This window comes from Balaenoptera musculus, chromosome 21 (genome assembly GCF_009873245.2).
Source record: "Balaenoptera musculus isolate JJ_BM4_2016_0621 chromosome 21, mBalMus1.pri.v3, whole genome shotgun sequence".
In the NCBI taxonomy this organism is placed as follows: Eukaryota; Metazoa; Chordata; class Mammalia; order Artiodactyla; family Balaenopteridae; genus Balaenoptera; species Balaenoptera musculus.
Window position 1 is genome coordinate 22,015,479 of NC_045805.1, and position 26,247 is coordinate 22,041,725.

Here is a 26,247-nt window from a genome sequence, read left to right on the forward strand (position 1 = left end):
CCAAGGTCAGTGCAAAGGTGACCTTGCTCAGTGCACCCTAACCTGTCTGTCCTCAAGGGGTCGCTGCAGAGCCAGCTCCGTGGAGAACTCAGGAAAGGATCCCTGCTGGCTCCAGTTGGTCTCTGGGGCCAAAACCCAGCCCATCCTATCACATAAGGACTTTCTAATAAGTAGAACTGTTTGAAAGTAGAAAGACGTGCCTGGTTAGGTCATGATTTGCCCATAATACTGGCAATATTCAAGGAGTAACTGGATCTGGGTCATTCCCAGGCTGTTATAGAAAGAGTCTCTTCATTGGGTGAGAACTTAGACGTCAAGGCCACCAGGATACCTGCAATTCTGGGCCTGCTATTCTGAAATTAAGTTACTTACTTAATTAACATCGACACACTTAGAGATATGAAAAGAGTTTTTTCAATCATGGTACATTGTTTAGATCATGCGATTTATAAACTAGAAAAAGAGCATGGACAAAAGATGTGTTCTCTAAGCAAAGCTATCTTTTTGGTTTACGTGATTATTTTTCTCCCCTCTTAACTAATATTTTGGTTTGGGACAAGACATTCATTTTGGACTCTTTATACTCTTGGCTTACCTACTTAGATCTGAATGTCAAACACTTTGATACCTACACTTTATAACAGAGCCGAGGCTGTCTATAGCTGTTAGTGATGACTGGACCCAGACCCGTGCTGTGGTGTGCGTGGCAAGGCACCTGGTGAGCAATCACTCAACGCCCCACCTTCCCCTTCAAGGAGATGGAGTTGGTAGGTCTCTTATCACTTCCTGGCTTCCTGTCACGCACTATGCATCAGGGCAGGATAATTGACAGGATGTATACCGAGTTATGAGTAATAGTCTTTCCCCAACAGTACCTAATCTTTTATTTGGTTGCTGTTGCCCTATCATTAGCATTTCTTACAAGGACAAGAGGTCTGCCTAGTGGAAGAGCTGACGACACATTTGTGGGGAAATAAAGTTGCAACCAAGGTAACTACTTTAATTCCATTTGCAGAAAAGTTAGGACTTAGGAGAAGCAAAAAACAAACAAACAAAAAACATCCCAGGCAACCAAAAAAAACAAACCCCAACACAGTCTAAATCGTTTTTAAAGGCTTAGTTATACTCTCATATTTAAAAATACAATGTTACATAAGCCATGCATATGCAAAGTATATGTGATATCCAAATCCATTCCCTCCTCTGTAAATAAAGGGGTGTATACAACCTCTGTGCTCTCTCTCCAGCCAACAATTTGATATGAACCCAAGCCTTATGAAGATGGAAATAATTAATTTTAGAAAATGTAACTAAACACATTTAAATGTGTTTATGTATACACATATTTGCATTTACCCTGCGAAAGCAATACAGTCAAATATTAAAGAATACATTTCCTCTCACAGGGAAATAAACTGGGAGAGTGACTTTGCCTCTGCTGGTGCACAGTGACATGAAAACCTTTCCAGCTCGGCCAGGTCTGGCCAACTAGCCTACTGTTGCTTGATGCACCTCTTCCTTCCTGCACCTTCCCTATTACACTCTTCCATTCCCCACCCTGTTTCTAAACCTTCTTCAGTTTGTAACTTCATAGGGATACATTTTAGAATCTTGCAGCTCTTTTTATGGTTTTATGACCTCTTGGGAGAAAAGCTCCTCTAAAGAGAGAGAGAGATGAAACCATACCCTGTAACTTACAAGGCCCATTATTAGGTAGAAACAAAATGATTAACTGAGACCCCCCCCCCCCACCCCGACAGGCTTGCCTCCAAAAGTACAAGGGAAAAGAGCAGGAGTGGAAACAACTTGCTAAGGGCACATTCAACTGGGCATGGCACAGGAGCATTGAGGGACTAGGATAAGGACAGGAAGCTTTGGCTGTCACAGGCTGAAAAGCCACCGCGTGGAACACATGGAACACCCTCGCCCCCAAAATTGCACACACGATCCAAGACGAGGCATGAAGGCAGCCGCACCTGCGCAAAGAACTCTTGAAACTTACACTTCCCACCAGTCATTAATGAGCCCCCTCCCCATCTTGCTCCCTACGTCCACGGTAAATACCCCACTGAAAACCTGATCATGATAAATACCCCACTCAAAAGCTGATTGGGGAGACAGATCTGAGCATTGCCCCCATCTCTTTGCTCGACTGCCCTGCAATAAAACCTTTTCTCTCTCTGAAAAAGACCATTGCTTCGGTACCTGGTCTTTCCGTTGTGCAACGGGCAGTGACCCCGTTTGCTGCATTACAGAGAAAGAGAGACAAAGTTATTCCCCTTCATTCCTTTTGTCTTTATTACCATAGATTTCTTTCTCCTTCCCTGTTTCTCTAACGTTGCTGTCTCTTTAAAACTGTTAAAACGATTTTATTAAGTCTAAATACATGAGAAAAATGTATCTTATGGTTCACGACTTATGCAAAAATATTTAATCATTAGCCAACTGGTGGGACTGAGACAGAGAAATATTACCCTGTATTTTTTTCTCCTCTGCCCACAAGTTTCTATCACCATTTGGGTACAACACAGGGTACTGCAAAGAGCACTAGAATGGGTCTTAGAAGACCATATTTGGGATTCCTGTTGAGCTCCTACTAGGTCTGACTTCCTCATTTCACTTGTGCTATGCAAATTTAAGATATATGCAAATGTACATATGTATGCACACACATACGCAGATATACACACATATTTTTATTTGATCATGTAATCACTGCAAACTTCATTCTCTTTTTTTGCTTTATTCAGTATAAATTGATAAAGACTTGTCTTGCCAAAACTTTTACACAACGGAAGTTGATTTTTTGAGGGTATAGTAATATTGTTTTTCATTTGGCTTTCAAATAATCAATATTAGGAATCAGAGGTATAAGATATGTATAAAGATGTGCTGTCTACAGGGGATGTCAGACGTATGCTAACCCTCCATTGTGTAAAGAGATCATCTCTAAATCCCTTGAGTGACTGTTTAGCTAACGTTTAGAATCTCTTAAGCTTATATTTGATGCTAAACCAAATAGGCCCTTAGGGAAGAATTAAGAACAAGCCAGACAGTATAAAACTCTTATTTTGTTAAAGTTGAATAGTATTTGTTGCATTAGGTATAACCAGGGTGATTACTCTGAGGGTTAGTTGAGTACTGTCTGCCCGCATAGCCGCTAAAATAAAGAGACCCAGGTACACATGTGGACTAAACGGATTAAATGCTTTTATCTTATTATTTGCCATTTGGAGGATCGCCCTTTCAGAAACCAGAATGTCATTCAGATTAATAGACAAGGTCATGCCTCCACTACCACAATGAATCAAAATTGCGGGGGGAAGAGGTGAGGAACAAATCTTGACCTAAATGCCATGAACTTTCTTTTTGTATTCTTGAGACTTGGATTTTATCCATAGAAACACTAATATTATTCAAACAATAGGAAGTAGAAAAGATTCATCACTATTTAGCAAAACTTTAAGGAAACAAAAGTCAACAAACATTCCTAAAAAAACAGATTTTTTAAACACTAACTCTCCTTTGGGTTAATATTGTGATAACCTAATATACGTTCTTTCATTTCAGGAAAATTATTCATGAACTTTTTTTTTGTTAAAACACAGATTTTGCCTAAATTCTAAGTTAAAGCAATGCAAATACTTCTCTGTAAGGCTAGTTGAATTTTTTTTTTTTTAATTAGAGGTTACATGTTCAGTAATCACTTGTATCTATTGCTCTTGCCACAGTTTTTTTTTTTTCAGGGATTCTTTGGAGTTTTTTCTTATATTTATTCATGAATAAGATTATTTCTCTTTTTCCCATTTCTTCTGTTTGGACATAGCTCTGCTGGGTGCTTCAGTAACTGCCAGGTCCCACCATCGCTTCCAGGTACCACAGCAGGTTTGGTACCAGGGTTCTGGTCGGGACCTGCTGCCTCTCCTAGGCAGCATGCTTTGTGCACGGGGTGCCCAACCACACTCCTGCTGAGCTGCCAGTGCTATGGTCTCTGCCATCCTCCTGGCACCATTGTTTCCCACTGTTCGCGTTTACCCCCCAGACACCCAAAGCTGGATGTATAGTTGGCCCTCTGTATCCGCAAGCTCTGCATACCTCATGGCAACTATTTACATAGCATTTACATTGTATTAGGTATTATAAGTAATGGAGAGATGATTTAAAGTATATGGGAGGATGTGTGTAGGTTATATGCAAATACTACATCATTTTATAAAAGGGACTTGAGCATCCATGGATTTTGGTATCCGAGAGGCATTCTGGAACCAATCCCCCCCGTGGGTACGAAGGATACTGAGGGAGGACTGTACTTCAGGCTTAAGCTGGCATACACTCTGTATAATGTAACCTCCCCGGTAAGAATAGGAAGAGAGTGAGGGGAGAATTTTCCCAAACCCCTTAAGTAAGCTTACTCATTGTGAACTTCTGTTATAATATATGTAGACTGTTAATTCTTATCCATTGCATGTAGCCGTTCTTTACTTCTTCAGTTCCTTTACTTCTCTGTGCTTCAGTCTCCCCATCTGTAAAGTGGGGATAATAATAGTATTCATCTTATAGGGTTTCCGTGAGGCTTAAATGAGTTAATAAATGTTTCATGCTTAAGAAAGGGCTTATAGAGTGACTGCTATTTAAGTGTTGGCTGTGATTATTTTCCTAGCTTATTGTAGTTCATTTTGTCATATCCTGTATTTCATTAGCTAACTGAATGGTTTTCACAGGTGACCTAAGTTTGTTTTTCCCTTTCTCTTTTTTATTTTTGTCTCCCTACTTCCGATGTGAGGATTTTCCTTTGAAATATCCTTCCTGCTTTTGTTTAGCGCTTTTGCTAGGATTCCTGATGTGGTTGATTTCTCATTCATTTACTGGCTAATCTCATTCAGCTTTTCCATCCCTTCCTAGGCAAAAATGGAAGGGTAGGTGGTGCTTAAGAGTCAAATCAAGGATAAGCCAGATTTGTGACAAGTGAGGCAGGATCCAGAAGAGGGGGATGTATGAATAAATTATCCCAGAGGCGGAGAGGATGAGGGGGGATGAGAGGAAGGTGTCCCTTGCTCCCCACAGCCTCCTCCCAATTCAGGGACTGTATGAGCCTTTCAAGGCTTGATGGAGAATCAAGAAATGGAAGTCCCTCCTGCCCCCACTCACCCGGTCCCCCGTCACTTCAGCCAGCTCACGGTGCCCTCAGCTGCTATCACTCATCAAACATGACATGCCTCTCAAATCCCAGGCCTGTGTGCACCCCTGCCTTCTTCCCAGAATGAGCACCATTTCCTTCTTTGGGAAAACCATCCTCCACATCTCAAGACCCAGCTCACAGAGTGGTCCTAACTAGCCTCTGAGAAGCCTTCCCCTCCCCCCATCTCCCTGATAGGGGCCCTGACTGTTTGTCCCAACTCTTCCTTCCTGTTGCCACCAGCACAGAACTTACTGGGGTCTTCATGATGAACCAGGCTTATTTCTCCAATTTGAAAGTGAGCCCTTGGAAGGCTGGGACTTTTTATCTACAGGCCTACTAAAGGGCCTGGCACCTGGTAACCAAACCAAACCAATGGTGATTACATGACAGACTAAATGACAGCAGAGGGAGGAGAGAAGAGAAAAGTTGGTAAGAGGTGAGATTGTCCGAAAATTCCCTGTAAGTACAGGATAGTAAAATATTGCCAGATTGTAATAAGTAAGGGAGAACACTGGGAACAAGAAATTGTTAGGAAGAATTCAATATCTTTCCTTCTGTGAATGAGGCACTTGACCCAGCTGTACCCTGCGAACCTCTGTCTACCTGGCTAGTTCAGCTGGGGCTGCTACACCTCACCCCCAGGGCTAGACATGACTGAGGTCAAGTTCACGGCTCCGCATTCACCCCTTCCTGACTATGCAATCGGCCACTCCCAGGAGGGTGAGGGATCCTGAGAATGGGGCATGTAAAGTGCTGTGTGCATGAAGAGCCAGGGAACCAGCTGATCTCGCCAGCCATGTGCCGGCTTCTTTCCCTGCCTCTGGGCGCTGTCCTTCACGTCCTTCACAGCGGTGACTTTAGAGCCCTTCAGAACTGGGGGCCCCCAGCTCAGTGCTGTAAGCAGCCTACTTGCTTCAGCTCCAGGCTTCGGGCCCCCCAGCCTCACCCTGGTCCGAGGTCTCAAGTTCAAGGCGCGGTCACGTCTCAGTCAGGCCTGTGGCCCCTCTGTGAAAACTACTTGTTTTAAAGTCACGGGCCATGTTCCACAATCGGGCCTCTGCCGTCCTCTCTCAGCTGCTAGATCCCATCTTTGGAAGTGCTGAGCCCATGGGTACCATTTCTGAGTCAGTGAGTTAATTGTCTTGAGTTCCAATCCATTTTGTTGAGGCAATGGGCCCCTGCAAGTGTTTGATGGGGGACGCTTCTGGAAAGTGGTGCAAGAGCAGACCTCCCACTTCTCAGCCCAGGGAGTGAACGTCATTGATGGCCTACTATGTGCGGGGGGCAAGGCACAGCCTCGCCTTGTCCTCACCAGAACGGCGTCTTCCCTCCCCGTGGAGGTGGCTGGTAGAGGCAAGCGGCTTCCTCCCACTCGCTCCCAAGGAGCCCAGAAGAGCAAACCCATCCAAGGAGCAACCAAACGTTCAGTTTGTTCCAAGAAGAGGATGTGTGGGAGTCGGTGGAAGAAACCTGTGCTGAGTCCCCTGCCCGCACCCCGGGGCCCAGAGCAGAGCAAGGGACCTGGCGGGGGAGGAGGGCCGCCCGGCTTCCTCCTTTCCTTGGCGCTCCGTGTGCAGTCTTGCTCGCCTCCAAGTCTCGGCGTCGGGATCCCTCTGATTCACCTCTTGCTCTGACTAGGAGGGTGTTTCCAGAGCATTCCATCGGCCTGAACTCAGCGGCAGCCCCGGCCTCGCCCACTGCCAGGGCGCCCAGGGCGCTACTTCCTGAGCGGCCTGTCACCCCTTCACCCCCTCCTTCTGCGAGGAGCCCACTTTCCTGGGAACCGGGCAGGTCACGCCTTCCCAGAGGCCTTGGCCCGTCCACACGGAGGGAGATTTTGTGCAGAGCCACGAGACCGAGCTTTCTCTGAGCATCCCCGGACCAGGGAGGGGAGAAATCCCGAGCTGGGCCTCAGGGCTTCCACTCCACAGGGATCATCTGTGGAACAAGAGGACATCTTCTCGGTCGCAGGCACCCGTGTGGTGCAGAGAGGCTGCCAAGGGACCCTTCCCTTCAGCCAGGCCGGGAAGGACACCGGGAGGCAAAGCTGGCCGTGTGGAAACGGGGGTGGGGGGCCGCCTGGGGGTGTTTCTTCTCCATCTTCAGGAGTCGGTGTGGAAAATTCCAGTTCAGGCATGAAAACGGAGCCCTCAGAGGGGCCATGGAAAAATGTAGATTGGCCCAAAGGACATAATGAGATCTCCTGATTCAGATGAAACTTCCAAAGAAAGCTAAAGGTTTACGCCTTCACTGAGTCCTGTGTAACCAGATGATGTGGTGACTTTGATGCCCTCCAGCTCCGTTCTTTTTTGAAATGGAGTTAATTGTATGTCTTGTCATCCCCCAAAAGACACAGAAGGAGCATAAGCACTTAGACGGTGGTGACATTATAGTAAAAAAAAATCGCTAGTGTTCAGTCATCCCCAAGCAGGACTTGGAGCGCCTGGGAGAGACCAGGTGCGGAGACCAGGTGGAGAAATTCCTCTCTGAGCTTTAACTACAGGGTTAGGGTTTCGGGTCTGAGCTCTGCCTGAGAAGGTGCGCAGACTCAGAAGGGAAATGAATGGTGTCCCCTGAGGGCTGACCACCTAGACAGGGTGGGTGGGTCAGCTGGGAAATTCTTATGGATGGGGGAACTCTCGGGGCAGTATTTTAACAAGTGGCAATGTCTCCCCGCTAATGGAAGGTGGAAATCAAGAAAAAGCCAAAGAGGGTGAGAGAGAAAGATCATGTGAGACGAGGAAAGAAGAAAGAACCAATGGGTAGTGTAGAGGGACTCAGTGTCAGGAGAAAATGAAGGTTAACATTCCAAAGAGTCTCTGCTGCAGCAAGCCATTCAGCCACCTTGAGAAAGCCTTAACCTCTTGGAGAAGTGCTTCAGCTAAACACAAAGACTGCGGATAAATACTCCAAAGGAATGATGGTTAGAAAGAGAACAGGATAGAGGCTCTGCTTTAGTGACCGTAATTGCTAATAGTGGCAGTAGAAGATCTTAACCATTCATATATTTTAATAGCTTTAATCATAAGTTAAAAGAATAGTTGTATCTATTAACAGCTTATCACGTACCTCCTCATTTTGCCCCAAAACAAGGCCCTCAGAGCACTTACAAAGCACAAAAAAGACCGACCCAGATGCCACCCTAGGACCACGGACCACAGAGAGGGCTCCAGTCAAAACAGCCAGATTCTAATTCTAATTGTCATCAGTGTCCCTCTGATTAGAGTTGCCCAGTGAGCCAGGATGGCTTGTCCTTTGTACACGGTCCTCAGCTGGGTCTGGCTGGTGTTTAAAGACAACAGTCATGTTCAGTCCCCTTTCCGGTTGGAGTGAGCCGATTGTCCAAGGAGACAAACCCCAACATACTGCCAGACTGTCTAAATGAAGAATCACAGTTAAAACTTGACAGGAAAAATAAATCCCTGAATTCCTAGGCTAAATGTCCAGGTACCATGCTGGGCCTGCATTAATAATAAAGTTCCTGACATCTGTGAAAGGGCGGAAACCTTCACTGCTTACAAAACAAACGCAGTCATCATTTGTTTATTTAAGGGGAAATAGCCTCTGGAGAACCACAAAACTGGAAAAGACATCACAGATTATCTTCTAAGGTAACCCCTGGGCTAAATTTTTCCCCAAAAGATTTTAAATGGACTGATTATAAAAAATAAACATATTTATAAGTGATTGCTAATAGTGAGGTCATGTTTGAGAGACGGAAAAAGAAAAGCTGTAGTTTTAACCAAGCTTTAAGAAACTCCAAGTATAAAGACAGAAAGTAGCTTCGAAGTTGTCCGGGCCTGGGAGGAATGGGCGCTTGAGAAGGGATGGCTGAGGTGGCAGTGTCTTTATGGAATAATAAAAATGTTCTAAAATTGATTGTGGTGATGGATGCAAAATACTGAATTTACTAAAAGCTATTGCACTGTACACTATAAACGGGTGAATTGTATAGTATGTGAATTATATCTCAATAAAGCTTTTAAAAAGGAAAGCATTTGTATGATAATTGAGTATTTCGCTTATAGCCTGGGGATCTAGAGAACTAAAAGGAGTACAGCAGCACTTCCCAAACTTTAATGTGCAAACAAATCACATGGGGATCTTGTTAAAATGCAGCTTCTGATTCAGTAGGTCCTGGGGAGACCCTGAGGTTCTACATTTCTAGCAAATTCCCAGGGATACAGATGCTGCTGGCTCATGGGTCACGTTTTGAAGGATGTCAAAGATGTAAAGGATAAAGTCATTTTCCCTGAAGAATTTGAACAAAAATTGGTGAGACAAGGTGCCCAGAAACTACTGATTAAAAAAGATGTGTTTGGGGCTTCCCTGGTGGCGCAGTGGTTGAGAATCTGCCTGCCAATGCAGGGGACACGGGTTCGAGCCCTGGTCTGGGAAGATCCCATATGCTGCGGAGCAACTGGGCCCGTGAGCCACAATTACTGAGCCTGCGCGTCTGGAGCCTGTGTTCCGCAACAAGAGAGGCCGCGATGGTGAGAAGCCCGTGCACCGCGATGAAGAGTGGCCCCCGCTTGCCGCGGCTAGGGGAAGCCCTCGCGCAGAAACGAAGACCCAACACAGCCAAAAGTTAATAATAATAATAAATAAATAAATAAATAAAATTAAAAAAAAAAAAAAAGATGTGTTTGAAAAGAGGTGTGTGTGTGTGCAAACTTTAAGTGCTATACAATTTTGTGAAAATTATCCAAATTCCAGCCCTTAGAACGCTCTAAGAAAATGAACATAACTTTTTTCAAGCCCTGACTATCCCCATCCTAAGCCCATAATCCTTTCTTCGCGTCTATGAGTCTCATGGATAAAAGTCACAGGACGTGGTCATGTCATTGATCTCTGTTTTTTTCCCATATGGCTACCCTGTTCCTTACAGGATAGGATGCTGGACAAGTGAGTGGGGGGTTCTCACCTGGGTGTAAAAGCGACTTAGGGAAACTTTCTGAGATTAGCATAGCTCTTAGTTGCTGAACAGTGCTACACATTTCTGTCAGTCAAAAAAGCAATGACTTGAGGACATTACTTAGGGCTTGGGGCATCCAACAGTGATTGCATTACAGCTCAGTGATTGACAAAGAGAAAACATGACTTCTCACCCTAGGATTGTGGCATGTCACATGTTTCATTGACTTTTTTTTTTGGCTGAGCCAAAAAACAACGCAGGATCTTAGTTCTCCAGCCAGGGGATCTTAGTTCCCCAACCAGGGATCAAACCCATGCCCCCTGCAGTGGGAGCACGGAGTCCTAACCACTGGACCTCCAGGGAATTCCCTCATTGACCTTTTTTTTTTTTTTTTAATAAATTTATTTATTTATTTTTGGCTGTGTTGGGTCCTCGTTTCTGTGCGAGGGCTTTCTCCAGTTGTGGCAAGCGGGGGCCACTCTTCATCGCGGTGCGCGGGCCTCTCACCATCGCGGCCTCTCTTGTTGTGGAGCACAGGCTCCAGACGCGCAGGCTCAGTAATTGTGGCTCACGGGCCCAGTTGCTCCGCGGCATGTGGGATCTTCCCAGACCAGGGCTCGAACCCGTGTCCCCTGCATTGGCAGGCAGATTCTCAACCACTGCGCCACCAGGGAAGCCCAACCTTTTTTAATGCAGACAAATTTCCTGAGGAGATCTATGGATGCAAGAGTGAGTTAAATAGGAGTTGGAAATGTTTGTACCTCTCATGTGTTCTTAAAAAAAAAAAATCTAATTTCAGCATCCTGCAAGATCCCAGATTTTACCAAGAGCTGGATATTATCAACTCAAATAGAAGCTTAAAAAAGGTTTTATGATCTTTATGGCACACGCGGCAGCCTCTGCCCACTTTGGAGACTTTCAGTTCTTGTCAGGGCCCTTGTATTGTCTTAACTTCCTCCGCCCTTTCTGGATGATGGGAGCTCGGGGAAAGGCATAGCACCCACAAATCCACCCGGCTACAGCCAGAAAGAGTCCGTTGCAGTCACCCCTGACTCCGGATGCAAAGAATATAGTCATTCTCAGCTAAAGCAAACACTTCCCCATCTGGGAGGCCCACTGAGCGACAAGCAGCTTTTGATGTAGACATCACTCCCCCAGAGAGCTATTTGTTTGGAGGCTTTGGGGGGGAGAGGAAAGAAGCTTGTCTGCCAAGATGCCGTGCTATCATATTTTTGCTTCCTGCAATGCGATCCTCATGGGTTTGGGTAGAAGCGGTTACCCTGGCACTTTCAAAGGAAAGTTGCTTCTGAAACCAGATTCTTCCTGCCAGAGCCCTGACATGCCTTTATTAAGGCTGATGAAATAATCTGCTGAGGATTGAGCTCACAGATCTTTCTGGCCAGAAACGGACAGAAACCAGGCATAGGTCTGAACTCCACCAAGTGTGGCTGTCAGGGACACTGGGCTAGGTTCATGGAGCCTTTATGCCAGAAAGACTGAGAAATTATTTTGGAAAACTGAATTCCTGCTGTAAGAACATCACACTGAGAAGCAGCTCAAAGGGAAGGCACCGTTGGGCCATTGCCAGGAAATGAATTGTGTCTTAAAGCTGGTCCGAATTTCAGGAAACCCAAACAGAGCACTACATAATGGAAATTTTTCTCAACAGTATTCCTTAAAAATCACTGATAAACATTTAAATGATTTGTAAACTTATGCACACTTACGAATTCAGGTGATTCTCATTAAATTTCATCCTACATTTTGCCTAAGCATTGAAGAAAAATGCACCTCATATAGAGGAAGTCACATGAAATTCTCTATTGCAAGTAACTAAGATGACGCATTTCCAGCCTTTCAGCCCTGAGCCCCATTTCAGAGGTTCAGTGCTGGGGATATTGGGACAGCCTCATTAGAAACCCTATGGGCCACCAAGCTGGCGTCTCAATGACACTCAGACTCAGCCTTAAGGAGAAAAATCTCCCCAATGCAGAGTGAAAAATAAGCAGCTTGAGAAGTGTGAAAACTCTTGCTCCCTTTCTGCCCAGGGAGCCTCAGTTCGGGGCAGAAAATGGAATCTGGTGGTTGGAGCCATCTGGCAAAGAAACCACACTGCTCTCTCTGTCCAGCTGTCCTGCCTGGAGCTGGGCGCCAGGGTGACAAGCCCGAAGTAGGGAGACACCTCAGGAGAGTGACTGTGGAGTCACAGCAGTTTCAATGTGAGTACCTGCCTGGGACATCCCCTACGTGCCCGTCACAGGCCCCTCACCCCCCGGGACCTCAGCACAGGGGAGCGGCAGCTTGGCAACCAGTCAGGGCTGAGCAGAGGGTCTGAGGAAAGAGAATGTCCTCCTCTGGCTACCACGGAGGGGGGCATGATCCCTCTGGGAGTGCATATAAGGTAATTCAATTGAAAATGGCGCTAATAAAACTTGTGTGCATCTGTTACTACCCACCTCATTCCTACACATTTTAGAGGGACAGATAGTGTTGGCATGATGTGCCAGAGAAGTTGTAAAATGTTCCTTTGAATTTAACTTTTAAATTTGTTTTATTTATTTATTTTTGGCTGCATTGGGTCTTCGTTGCTGCGCGCGGGTTTTCTCTAGTTGCGGTGAGCGGGGGTTTCTGCGCGGGCTTCTCATTGCGGTGGCTTCTCTGGCTGCGGAGCACGGGTCTAGGTGCGCAGGCTCAGTAGTTGTGGCACATGGGCTCAGTAGTTGTGGCATGTGGGCTCTAGAGCACAGGCTCAGTAGTTGTGGCACATGGGCTCAGTAGTTGTGGCTCAGGGGCTCTAGAGCACAGGCTCAGTAGTTGTGGCGCACGGGCTTAGTTGCTCCGCGGCATGTGGGATCTTCCCGGACCAGGGCTTGAACCCGTGTCCCCTGCATTGGCAGGCGGATTCTTAACCACTGCACCACCAGGGAAGCCCCGAATTTAACTTTTGATATTAGTCATGGAGTTCAGTGTAGTCACTATTGGAATGGAAAAACAGAAAGCAGCTTAGGTGTAAAAGACAGAGGCTTTTCGGTGGGGATGGTCCCTGTGTGAACAGGAGTGAGTCTTTCTTCAGAAATGTGGAGGCAAGACCGATGGGTTTGACCACAGAAGACATGGTTCCAGTCTGGGTCCTGTCACTCACCAGCCATAAGGACTCTCTGGCAGGTCACTTCCTCTCTCTGAGGTTCACTGTGTGCACTGTCCTTGGGGAAGTTGTACCTCCTTGGAGGGCTGGTGTGAGATAAGACATGTGAAAGTGCTTTGCGACTGTACGGCCCTGGATGATGAGTGGGGGCATCATTTTTCCTAAGCAGTGGTCCCAATCCACTTGGGACCCGCCTCTCCATGAGTGAGCCAGGAGTCAGTCAAGAGTACCTGGTCAAGAGTGACCCAGGAGGGACTTCCTTGGTGGTGCAGTGGTTCAGAATCCGCCTGCCAATGCAGGGAACACGGGTTCAAGCCCTGGTCCGGGAAGATCTCACATGCCGTGGAGCAACTAAGCCCGTGCGCCACAACTACTGAGCCTGTGCTCTAGAGCCCCTGAGCCACAACTACTGAGCCTGCATGCCACAACTACTGAAGCCTGGGAACCTAGAGCCTGTGCTCCGCAGTAAGAGAAGCCACCACAATGAGAAGCCCACGCACTGCAACAAAGAGTAGCCCCTGCTCGCCGCAACTAGAGCAAGCCCGCGCACAGCAACAAAGACCCAACGCAGCCAATCTGCCTAAAATGTAGATTTCCTGTCTTGATTCCTACATACAACAGAGAAATGTTCTACGGAGGTAAAATGATATTTCAAACACAGGACTTGAAGTCTTTTGGAACAGAGAAATCAGGTAAACAAGGAGACTATTATTATGTCATTCATAGTTTTCCAATATTTTCATTAGACACCAAAGTAGAAACTTCTGTTTATACAACCCAGGGAGTTCACGAATGAAACGTTGCCCAGATGAAGGCATTCCTTTCTCGGTGCTCAGACCACAGGGGTGTGTGAGTGAAAGCTGGACAAAGAACCTGGATTACATGGCCGGTTTCTGTTCACTAACATCGGGGGTGTCCGCTTACAGACACACTGACAGCAAACAGAGTCCCGCGGGTAGCATTCCCAGGGCTTGTGACATGCTCTTAACAGAATCATTCCAGGGATATTAAGTGTCTCTCTCCGACAGCCTTTCTTTCCCTTCATGGTAACCTTAGAGGTACCACAGAGGAGAAGTTCCAGACCTTCCAGGGCTTGTGCCCTGGAAGGTGATAATCCTGACTCTTCAGCAAACCGCTCCTAGAGAGGAGCTCCCAGAGAAAGCTCCTTTGTAGGAGCACTTGTGAGCTGGGCATTGTTCAGCAATGGTTATCCTACCCAAAGGACATCAATCCCCATGTCACAACGCCCTTGGTTTTCTTCATTGCTATGCTTTCTCCGATGGGCTGCTGCCTTTCCAGAGTTGAAACAAAGGGGGCTGCCCAACGATCAGGCAGGGCCCAGCAGCTGGCTCGGGGCTGTCTGCAGGCCGAGGGCTGCAGTCAGGTGTGTGATTCATAGCTGGGAGGAGGCCGCCAGCTCCAGCTGCAGGGGTACCGTCGGCACTGGCCGAGAAGGCTCTCTCTGCTCTGTGCCCTTGTGTGCCTTCTGCGCTGGAAGCATGGCCCGCACGCTCACCCCGCTTCTCTCCCCCAGTCCCTGTTTCCGTGTGGAGCTGTTCCACCGGACAGAACAGCCAGCGAGCCCCTTCATTCTGTCCGTAGTCAATCAGGTACTTGAAACAGCGCATGACTCATGCCGAACTCGGCCAAGACCAACAGCATCAGGCTCCTTTTGTTGAAGAGTTAACTCTAAGTTCCATAAACAATTTCCATTAGTGGAGTTCTTGTTGCTTACATGGCACTGTCTACAGTCAGGGAAAAGCCACAGAAAAGCCAAGCCGCAGAGTAGCACAATCTTTTCCCTCCTTGAACGCTCTTTCTGGAAGATCATTGTGGAAACATTTTCCTCTGCGACCTGGCTATGGTCAGCAGGTCGAGTTTGCGGTACGGGCTCAATGCAGAGCTTATCAAAGAAGTGCTGGGTTCCAAGTGCAAGAACCAGCAGTGCCACTCTAGAGAGGAGTGAGGGTCAAGGATAAAATTCATCATTAAACTCAGGGGTCTGCTGTCAATGCTGACGGCAGTTTGGGGCAAACCTCAGGATTTCTATCTGGGAGGAAAAACAGTCCATACCTCTCCATGGCAATGAAATGGGTTGTCCTAAGAACTGAGGAGCTATAGCACTAAGGGATCTTTAAAACTTTGGTGGATGAATACTCTTCAAGCTGTGCAAATGATGTTTTTAATACCTGAGTCGAAGGCGATGAAACCCTGTCAATTCTCTGAATCAAGTGAGGGATCAAGTTTCCTCCTCGATTTAAGAAAGCTTCTGTTGACACACCGCTAAGAGAGAAAACCAAAGTGCTCTTGCATCTCCAGTCTACTAACTTTTGTGTGAGACAAAAGAAATATATTTGCCTCTGCTCATTTGGTTCATGGCCCACAGGAGGGATAAAGAAGAAATCAGTGAGGATGGGTGGGAGCAGGGTGGAAACGATGGAGGGATGGCGACAGGAGATGGGGGGGGTGATACTTCTCTGAGTATATTTTTTTGGAATAGTTTGGGCTTTTAGTGCCATGTTATGTTTTACATTCTCAAAATAAATAAAGCCAATAAGACTGAGGGGTAGGGGAGAGGCGATCTCTGTCACCCCTTTAGGAAAACCAAAAATTGTTTCCATCATCATGGTGATAGGAATGGTCAGCAAAGAAAGGACATAAATAAAGGGCACAATTTTTTAAAATTTATTTATTTATTTATATTTATTTATTATTTTTGGCTGTGTTGGGTCTTCATTGCTGTGTGCAGGCTTTCTCTAGTTGCGGCGAGCAGGGTCTACTCTTCATTGCGGTGCGCGGGCTTCTCTTGTTGTGGAGCACAGGCTCTAGAGCGTGCGGGCTTCAGTAGATACAGCACGTGGGCTCAGTAGTTGTGGCTTGCGGGCAGTAGAGCGCAGGCTCAGTAGTTGTGGTACACGGACTTAGTTGCTCCGCGGCATGTGGGATCTTCCCAGAGCAGGGATGGAACCCGTGTCCCCTGCATTGGCAGGCGGATTCTTAACCACTGCGCCACCAGGGAAGTCCCAAGTCTTTCTAACTTTTAAAGGAAACTGCTATAAACTTGGAAATTGAAATCTACGCAATCTAGAGTTCTATAGTTTCCACATGGCTGGAGCTCTTTGAGAACAGAATAGAGTCCATATGATCCCAGTGAAGGTCTTGACAAGAGTGATGCTGTGGACTGAATGTTTGTGTGCCCCCCTCTCCCCCCAAAATTCATACATTGAAACTCAATTCCCCGTGTGATGGTATTAGGTGGTGGGGCCTTTGGGTGGTAATAACGTCATGAGGTTGGGGCCTTCATGAATGGCATTAGTGGTCTTATAAAAGAGACCCCAGAGACCTCCCTTGCCCTTTCTGCCATGTGACAATACAGTGAAAATATGGCCGTCTATGGACTAAGGAGTGTGGTATTACCAGAACTGAATCTGCTGGCACCTTGATCTTGGACTTACCAGCTTCTAGAACTATGAGAAATAAATTTCTGTTGTCATAAGCCACCCTTTATGGCATTTTGTTATAGCAGCCCTACTGGACTAAGACATAAGAATACCTTTTTGGGGGTTGTGGGAAGTCCTCAGGGCTGGATCCAGGCAAGTGATAAAACAGGTGGTTTGTCTCTGAATCTTGTCTTCTCATTTCCTGCCTTCTCTTCCACTCTTAGATGAAGAGTTCAGTTGCCATGCTCAGTTCCCTTAACCTGTCTCCATGCCTGATTAGCCCTGATAGGGCATCAAGTCAGGAGCCTGAAGAATGACCTTTAGGTCCTAATACCATACATAAATGTTTTGGTAGTCTAAGCACATCCGGTGTTCAGGACAGTGTTTTTGTAGGAAATAGCTGTAATCACTTCTGGTAAAAGATCTGGAAAGATTTGAATCCAGCATTCAGAATATATGATAAGTGTACACGTTCAAGTCCTACTGGGATAGCCCAATACCAAGTTGGCTTGCTGGCATGCAGAAAAACCCCAAGTAAACTTGACTTTGCTTCCGCCACTCCAGAAAGTTGGGATGGATGTAGTCAAGTCCCAGGAGGAAACATGCAGATCAGAGAAGACTGAATACCCAGGACCCAGTAAGGTTCCAAACTGACCATGGAAGTTCTGGCCCATCCCCAGTTCCCCCTCAATCAATGATATTGTGTTCGGGTTAATTTGGACTCCTTTCCTTAAGATGACCTCCTTTCCAGGGCACAGGTCCTCCGAAGACATCTCTTGCCTGGAGTAGGTTTCCTTGACTGTCATTAACCACATAATTAGCATTGGAAAAGAGAAGGAAAGAGTAATTTGTCAAGACTTTTGTCCCATAGACCTTACCCCAGATGTTTTATTCTTGTCTTTTATTTTTAGCAATGACAGCAGTTGGTTTAAATTTTGGTTTCTAATAAATCAATTCCATTTACCTCACCCTCTATTAAATATGCCAAGCAGATTTTATGTTATAAATCTACTATTTTAATGAGATTTAATGAGCTTATCCTTAGATCTTCAAAGATTTATAGACATTCATCAGAGTGGGAAAGGGCTGCTTCCTTTATTGGCTGTATATTTAAAGAACACATTTCAGAGAAGTCATTAAAGTAACGTGTGTCTTCCCTCTTCAAAATCTTCATAACTGTTTTGTGTACATGTGTGCATCACAAAAGAGCTTTTTCCAGCCCCAAGCCTTTGAAAACCAGGACATGTCACACAGTGATAACTACAGCTCCCCAGAGCCCTGTCTTTTTAGATCTGAGCCATGTGTTTTGATAAATAAATCATCCCTGAAGTGCTTATCTTGCTTCTGGCAAGGATATAATAATTTAGATGCCTGCTTCGTAACGCCTACAGGAAAGAGAACGATTCCACATCTTGGCATGAGAAAGGGAAAGGCCGTTAACAACCCAAATTACAATGTGGAAAGGATATGGGGACGACTTGACTCAGAGTTGGAGGGAAAAAACCCTGGAGATTTAAATACCAGTAGTTGGGTCTAAAGCCAAGAAAAAAAGGAGATGAACTCACAGATAACAGAACTATGAAATAGCCATATGTTACGAGACTGTCATCATATAAAGGTCCCTGCTTATTTCTGAACCTCAGTCCGTGGAAGAAACTTTTGTTTCTGGACTTAATCCATTCGGTGCTTGAACTTTCTGTGAGGTAAAGCCATGCATCCCAGGTGTATTTGGGGTAACAAAAAACCAGTTATATCGAGCCCCTGAATTTTGTGTGAATGAAGCTGTTTGCCAAAGCTAATATTTGTAGCCACGTGACTTACTGTTCACAGAAGAGGTGGATCCATGGGGATGAGTGGGTGGCCAGTGCCCTGCAGAACTACCTCGATGAAAAGAGGCCTGAACACTCCACACTTGGATTTCACCAACTGTGGATAGAAAAAATTTCCCTATCTAGAAAAATGTTATTTTGTATATGTGCTATTGGGAACATTATTCGATGCCTTCAAACAAGGAAATCCTTGGCAAAGTCCCTTCAAAACCAAGCACCAGGAAAATGTTTGTTCCTCCCAATGAACAGTTTCCTAAAATTACACGAATTCTGCAACCGGTTGTTTTCTACTTTTCTAGGTTGGTGGACAGCTCAGAAGTAAGTTTTATGTTTGATCGCTATCATTCTTCTCAATTAGAATTTATTGCTATAGTTCCTTTTCTTTCCACCTTTATTTTTGGGTTCATTTTGGTTCCTAAAACCTTTTCTACCATCTCAGTTGTTTTTTTTTTTTTTTCCTGAAGTGGGTGGCATATAAAAAAGGTGCAATTAATTCAGAGGTTTAAAATGTGCCTCTTGAGACGTTTATTTCCAAATAGCACTGCATTCCCCTGGCAGAATATTTGTTTCCTCCCTCTCCATTGTTTATTTATTTGAAGTGAGAAAGAACAAGAAAGCAAAAGACAGCAAATCGAATTCAGAGGGTTTGCCAGGAAAATTCCCAGGAAGAAACAACTGACAAAATAATACCCCCTGAAACAGACAGGTCCTATGGAGAATTATGATTTCCATGTTCAAAACTCTTTCTCTTGTACAAACATAGTTGGAAGTTGGTTTTAGCCACTTCTTCCCTCAATGCTCAAGCAACAGTTGAATGACAAATGTGCCCTGAAGCCCCAGGTTTCACCTCAGATGCTTGGAAGTGTAGGTGTGTTTACCTGGAGTCCCAGGCTGGAAGGCTTGTAAAAGGAGTGAAGTTAATATGCAGAAGGTGACCTGGGAGATTTCCCCATCCTGGTTGCTAGCCACATTCCTAGATTTCTAGGACATTCATTAAGATCTTTGCATTTGTTTTAAAATTGTCCATAGCTATTAACAAGGTTTGAGAAATTAGTTCACATGTTGGAAGATTACTCTTTAGGTAGAAATACAAGGGTCTTGGGCTGTTTCCCTTCAAATGAGTATTTAGTGACTTCTTGTGAGTCTAGTTTTGAGGAGGAAAGATCTGCTGCTTCCTAATTTTCTTTGAGTATTTTTAAAGTATTTTGAATGAGTTTTTGAAAATGGAAACCCAAAGGAGCTTAGAACAGCAGGGGGCCTAGCGGTCTGAAAGTGGGAACACCGGAGTTCTATTCTTGCCCTGTCCTTATCTAGGACAGCAGTAACAGTGGGCTGTTTTCCACCTAGCCCTCCATCCATTCTTCTCGACCCTGCCCAGGGAGGCCAGTCCTGCAGACGGTATCACCCAGGCCCCCTTGCTGTCTGGCATCTCACTGGTCTTGGCCTAGGGATGACAGGTGGGAAACAGGTTGAGTGAATCCTCCCCATTCCTGCCCTTGCTTTTGCCTCATCATCCTTTGTTTTTCTCTTAACCCTGCCCACAACTCTCTAGGCGGTCCCCTGTTAAGGTCTTGTCATTTGAACCATCTGGGGTGGCTTCTGCTTTGAGCCAGGCTTCTGATACAAATGACAACCAGCTTTAGCAAACTGGAAATGGGCTTCAAGCAGTGGGATTCAATTCTGAAATTCTGGGATCACACCAGAGCTGTGCCTGGATTCTTCCTAAGAGACTTGTTAGGTGGGGAGAGAGCAGGGAAGATTAACTGGTCTCCGCATGCCTGGGGCCCTCGCGGCCTGTTGCTCTATCTTACGAGAAGGGTAAGATAGAGGACAGTTCAAGTGGTCTTGAAGCCACTGCTTCAGGGGCTTAAAAACAATTTTACCCACCAAAGGTATTAACGCACTTGGGCACTTGAGGATAAAAGAGGTTTACTCATGAGTCAACCGAAAATTTTAATTAAAAATGGAGGTTTTTTTTTTTTTTTTTAAATAGCCACTTGACAAGAGGGTAAAGAGATCCCATAATGGGGTAGTGAGACCAGAGTCCAGGCTTCACTCTGCTGGCCACACTGTCCTCAGGACCTTGCAATAAGCTAGAAATGTACATAATTGCAGGGGAAAACTTCAAGACTAGGGAAGGAGAGGAGGCCAGACCAGGGTGGGCAGTGACATCCTCAGTCTTTTGTATTTATATCTTACGTATATATATAACACATGATATATATATTACATCCAAGTACAACAGTCATTTGTACCATTTCCCAGGAGACACAGATGTTTCCAAGGCAAGGCAGGGCGGGGCTGCGGGCAGCGCGGGGGCCGGGGGCCGCCTCACAGAAGCTGCAGGAGCTTCAGCGATTGTAAGAGAGCTCCGGGCTCCGCCGACGCCAGATACTGGCAGCAGAGCCAGTCCTCCAGCTCCACCCCGCGCCGGCGGTCCACCGCCTTCTCGGCGAACTTCATCATCATCAGGGCCCGCTTCATGTCGATCCAGTTGCTGAGCGTGGCGCACAGCACCTCCTCCGAGGGGCCCGGCTGCTCCACCAGCTCGCGCCGGGGTCCCCACAGGAGGCACTGCAGCACGCGCTTGGCCTCGCCGATGCGGATGCGCTTGATGGGGTCGGCCTGCAGCAGCAGGTGCGCGAGCCGCTGCAGGCCCGGCGAGTAGAGGGACAGCGCGGGCAGCGGGGGCAGGTCCTCCTGCCGGTAGTCCTGCTCCCGCAGCTGGGCCCGCACCTCGAACGGGTTGGGCTGGTGGAGCAGCTCGTAAATGAGGATGCCCGTCTGGAACTCGTCGAACTTGCGGTACTGGGAGGCAGACACGATCTCTGGGGCCAGGCGGGCCTGGCTCTTTTTCTGCTGCAGGTTGGTGGTACCGCCCGGCTTCTGCTTGGCCTTCAGGAAGTTGCTGATGATGAGTCGGGGCAAGTGCTTCTCGCCGGGCCCTCCCTGACAGGCGGGGCCAGCCGGAGGGGTCGGGGTGACGCCGGCTGGGAGGGCGGCAGAGGGGCAAGAGGAGGGGGTAGCGGCAGGGGCAGGGGGTATGGTGGTGGGAGGGGCCCAGGAGGTGGCGGAGGAGGGGTCCGGGGAGGCCTGCGGGGCGCAGTGCACCAGCAGCAGGTTCTCCAGGCACAGGTCCCGGTGGATGATCCCGTGCTCCTTCAGGTGCTCCAGCCCGTTGCAGAGCTGCAGAAGCAGGAAGCACACGCGCCGCTCGTAAACCTCGGGCTCAGACTGGTGGCTGGCGGCTGAGTCTTGCACGAAGTCCGAGGCGGTCTGGTGGGGTACCTCTCGGGTGATGACCACCACGCAGTCCTGCTCCTGGGCGGGGGGATGTGAAGGCAGGGCAGACAGGGGGTCCTTGGGCGCATCGGGAGAGGTGAGCATGCTGGAGGGCACCGAGGCGACAAAGTGGCCGCAGTCCTGCTGGATGTTGAAGTGCACGGGCACGGAAGGGCTGCAGTATGAGGCTGCTTTGGGCTCAGGGGTTTTGCAGATCTGTGGGGGAAAGGGGCAGTGAGGTCAAAGAGCCAGAGCCATCATTCGGTTCAGCAACTGGTGTTGGCACACTTAGACATCCACGTGCAAAACGGTGAACTTAAACCCATATCTCACACCGTACACACAATTTAACTCAAAATGGATCCCAGAGACCTAGGTCAGAATGGAGAGACTTAGATGTGAGAGCCAAAACATACACACTTTTGAAGAAAACACAGGACAGAATCTTTGAGACCTTAGGTGGAGCAAGGATTTCTCAGATACCACACCAAAAGCATGGTCCATAAGAGAAAAAAATGGACAAACTTGACCTTACCGAAATTCAAAACTTGTATGCTTCAAAAGATACTAAGAAAATGCAAAGACAAGTAATAGAGTGGGAGGAAATATTTGCAAAACACATATCCAGTAAAATGATTTCTATCCAGAATTTACCAAAAACTCTTGCAACGCAGTAATAAGATAAATTACCCAATCAAAAAGTGGGCAAAAGATATTAACAGGCATTTCACCAAAGAAATATAGAATTGGCCATAAACACATGAAAAGATGTTCAACATCATGAGTCATAAGGGAAATGCAAGTCAAAACCACAATGAGAGACCAGGTGAGGCCCACCAGAATGGCTATAATAAAATGATATAGCAAGTGTCTATGAGGATGTGGAGAAATGGGAACTCTCATTTATAGCTGGTGGAATGTAAAATGGTTCCACCACTTTGGAATAGAGTTTGGCAATTTCTTAACAAGTTAAACCTAAAATTATCATACAACCCAGCAAGAGTGAGTTCCCTTGGTAGGAAGACGTCCCCATGCCCACAGCGTAGGCTGGACAAATTCTCAGGAAGCCAGATAAGAGCTTACACAGGCAGTCAGCCTCACTCCCCAGCCCTTGCACCTGAATTGGCAGCTACCTTATAATAGATGTGTTCGACCCCTGGGATGTTCCCTTCTCGGGGAATCTCGGGGGCAGATGCAGGCCCTAAACCTCCAGGACTTGGTCAAATTATCTTAGGCTGCCCTAGTTTCTAGATCCAGGTACATATGCCATGCCTACCAGCTGGCACAACCTGCGGGGCTGATTTCAGTGGAGCCGCTAAGTGGAAGCCACGAGCTTTTCCTCCAAGGGTGAGTCAGAGCAGCTGAAAAAAACCAGAAAGCTCTCCAGAGAATAGGGAACCCAGAGGGCCCAAAGGCACCCTCTGAACCAAAGGTGGGAATAAACAGATGCATGATCTCAAGCTCCTTTGGGGAATTCCCAGTGTCTTTCCCACCGCTTCTACATCTTCTTGTACTAACGACAGCGACTGCCACCTAAGGATCCTGAGCAACAGGAACCCTCATCTGGTGGCCACACAACTGAAGAGCCTTGAGCCAGACACAATGGCCCCCTGTCAGGCCTCAATTTCCCTCTAATTACACTGAAAGGGACGGTAGATGGTCTGTGAGTGCCCCTCTCAAAAGGAGATGATGCAACCCCAGCCGTACTTAGTAGAAAGGTAAGGATCAGTGCGTAATCCTGAGAAGAAAGGCATTTCGCCTCCATCTATAAAATATCATCCTGCAAAGAATCCCAAAATAACCCTTTGGGGTGCTGCGTGGCTGCACTCAAATGAGTACAGCAGTGTTCATGGGGCACCACAATGCTTACAGGTGACGTTTTCAGAAGTTCTCTTGCAAGTACCTTTTCAAAGAGATTTATTTATATTGCAGCTCTACAAAGCTCAGCATAAAACCTGGCATAAAAGAGCTCAGCTTCTGAGAAAACTTTTTAAAAGATAATTGGAGGGCTGGGGGGAGAGAACACATTAATTTATTGATCGCTCTATTAGAGAAGTAGAATAGAAATAAAAGGGAAGTACATTTTATCCCAGACAGTGCCTCCTATTACACTAACAAAAGTGATTTCAGAATGCATGCCTAAAAGGCACTGCTGCAGGCTCTTTCTTATCCGAACACACCCAGCTGTATTCAGTTTTATTTTTGGCTGTGTTGGGTCCCCATTGCTGCGCATGGGCTCTCTCTAGTTGAGGCAAGCAGGGGCTACTCTTCGTTGCGGTGCGCGGGCCTCTCATTGTTGTGGCCTCTCTTGTTGCAAGAGCACAGGCTCAGTAGTTGTGGCGCATGGTCTTAGTTGCTCCGCGGCATGTGGGATCTTCCCGGGCCAGAGATCGAACCCGTGTCCCCTGCATTGGCAGGCGGATTCTTAACCACTGCACCACCAGGGAAGCCCTGTATTCAGTTTTAAAATGGCAGTCTTCTGGAACACTATTACACTAAAGGAAATTTGGGAGGGGTCCTCAAAAAATAGTCTTGCATATAAATACCAACCACTGTGTATGGACCCGTCTGCTGTGCCATCCATGGATACTGATGTCATCCCCTCCATTGAGGGCTTCTCAACTACAACATATACCTACCGATCTTGCACCATGCCTACAAAGCATTTTTTCATGTAGTGTCTCGTTAAATCTCATTGAACAACTCCATGAAGTAGATGCTACTACAGAGGAGGAAACTGAGACTTCAAGAGGTTAAATTATTTGCCCTAGATTATACAGCTAAGAAGTGTTCTGGAGGTGAAAAGTATGGGCTTTGGAGTGAAAAGGACCTTAGTTTAAATATAAACTCTGCAAACATTGGCAGCTTTCCCTTGATTCTTGTTATTTGTGGTCGTTATGTTCTGTTAAGTAGCCACAAACACTGAATGCATGAATGCTGAACCTCTGCTCCTGGGCAAATACAATGTGAAGTGCTTGCAAGCCTCTGGTCACAAGATGTTCACCAACTGATCAATACGTAACCTTGTTGTATATTGTGTGTATGTTTCTGTTTAAAGACGCCTTATTCATAGATACTGCTGATGCACTAACACTGACTCACGGCCGACAGCAGTGTAACTCATGCCTGAACTAAGCTGATCTAACACCCTCTCAAAGGTGCATCACAGCCTTCCTGACCTTAGGAACACGAGACAGGACTTCAGCGCTCAGCGTGGCCATTTTAAAGAGCGAAATCACCAACGAAAAGCACAAAAGTGTGATGATGAGGCACTAAATAGACACAAAAAGTACACCTGTGTACAGTATGAGAGCTGAAACAAGAAGGCGGAGGGTCCCCTTGTGCCACCTCAGCTGAAGATTTGCAAGTTGGATGACCCGGATTTCCGCCCTCGCCCACTGTGTGCCAGTTCAGTAATGAACCCCAAAGCCCTCCAAGTATTGATGTGGGGTTACAAGTAAGTTTCAGCATCGAATTCACAAACGCAGAATCCACGAATACTGAAGATCGATGGTATTTATCTCCAAGTGTGTTTCTCCCCTGTATCTCAGGGGCAGTGTCCCTCTTCACAGGGTCACTGGGAGCATTAAAGGACACAACACAGGTGTGGCTTTCAACACAATGCCCAGGCGAGCACCCACCGGGAGAGGTTGCTATGGTGACTGCCCTTGCGGGTCTGGCTGTAGCCGGGCGGTGGTGCTGGGCAATCCAGAGCTGGCTGGCTGTACAAACCCAGAGGGCGCAGCTGCCGGGGCCTGGGCTGTGTTTCCAAGGATCCCCTTTCTCCAGGGTGTCAAAGGCCCGGGCCTGGCAAACGCTCTCCTCGGGAGCTCCAGGCACTTCGCACAGAGACGTGAATGAAAGAGCAGAGTAAATGACAAGTGGCCTGGATGCATTTCAGAATCAGTGAGCTGGTCCCTCTGGCAAGACCTGCAGCTTCCTCACTGCCTCGAACAAAAGACAGAGTGCAGTTATCCAGAGGAGCAGCCCCGGGCGGGGCCCCCAAGATCATTCTACAGTGTCTAATTAGGGGTGAGGGGAGAGGAGGGGGCGGAGGGAGGGGACGGCTTCTTTTCCACCCCATCTCCCCTCACCGCCCCCCAAGTTCATTTTCAGGGAGTCTGTGCTTGAGTTCTGGCTCAAGACCTTCACACAGACCTTTGGTTCAGCTCAAATTTCAAACGTTTCACTGAGCCAAGTCTCACTTTAAACTTTGGTGCCACGGCCTGATTCGTGGTTGAAAATCTGGGCTAAGTCACGTCTGTTAAAAAAGGCCCAGCCCGCTTAGCACGGGTCCCTAATTAGCGGAGTTCTGGCTGACTGAGGCATGAAACAGCTTCGAAAGCACACACAATTAAGGCTTTTTATCCCTCCTCATACTCGTGGAGCTGGGCTACAGGAGCTGGCTTCACCTCCTCGCGGCTACAGGGTGCCAAGCCCACAAACGGAGGGACCAG

The 26,247-nt window shown here is 47.0% G+C and overlaps 1 protein-coding gene and 1 pseudogene across 3 annotated transcripts in view; both read right to left on the minus strand.

Annotated features, from left to right (window-relative positions):
• LOC118888071 overlaps positions 1 to 14,867 on the minus strand; it is a 76,449-nt pseudogene extending 61,582 nt beyond the window's left edge.
• A 2,554-nt stretch (positions 14,868 to 17,421) lies between these two features.
• The window catches only part of PRAG1 (PEAK1 related, kinase-activating pseudokinase 1), a 50,370-nt gene continuing 41,544 nt past the window's right edge, over positions 17,422 to 26,247 (minus strand). For 2 of the 3 annotated variants that reach the window (XM_036838847.1, XM_036838846.1), the window contains one exon: positions 17,422 to 22,006. In XM_036838847.1, the coding sequence (XP_036694742.1) occupies positions 20,840 to 22,006 (1,167 nt within the window). In that variant the 3' untranslated portion in view covers positions 17,422 to 20,839. The remainder of the gene's footprint in view (positions 22,007 to 26,247) is intronic. The other variant, XM_036838848.1, reaches the window with a different exon arrangement.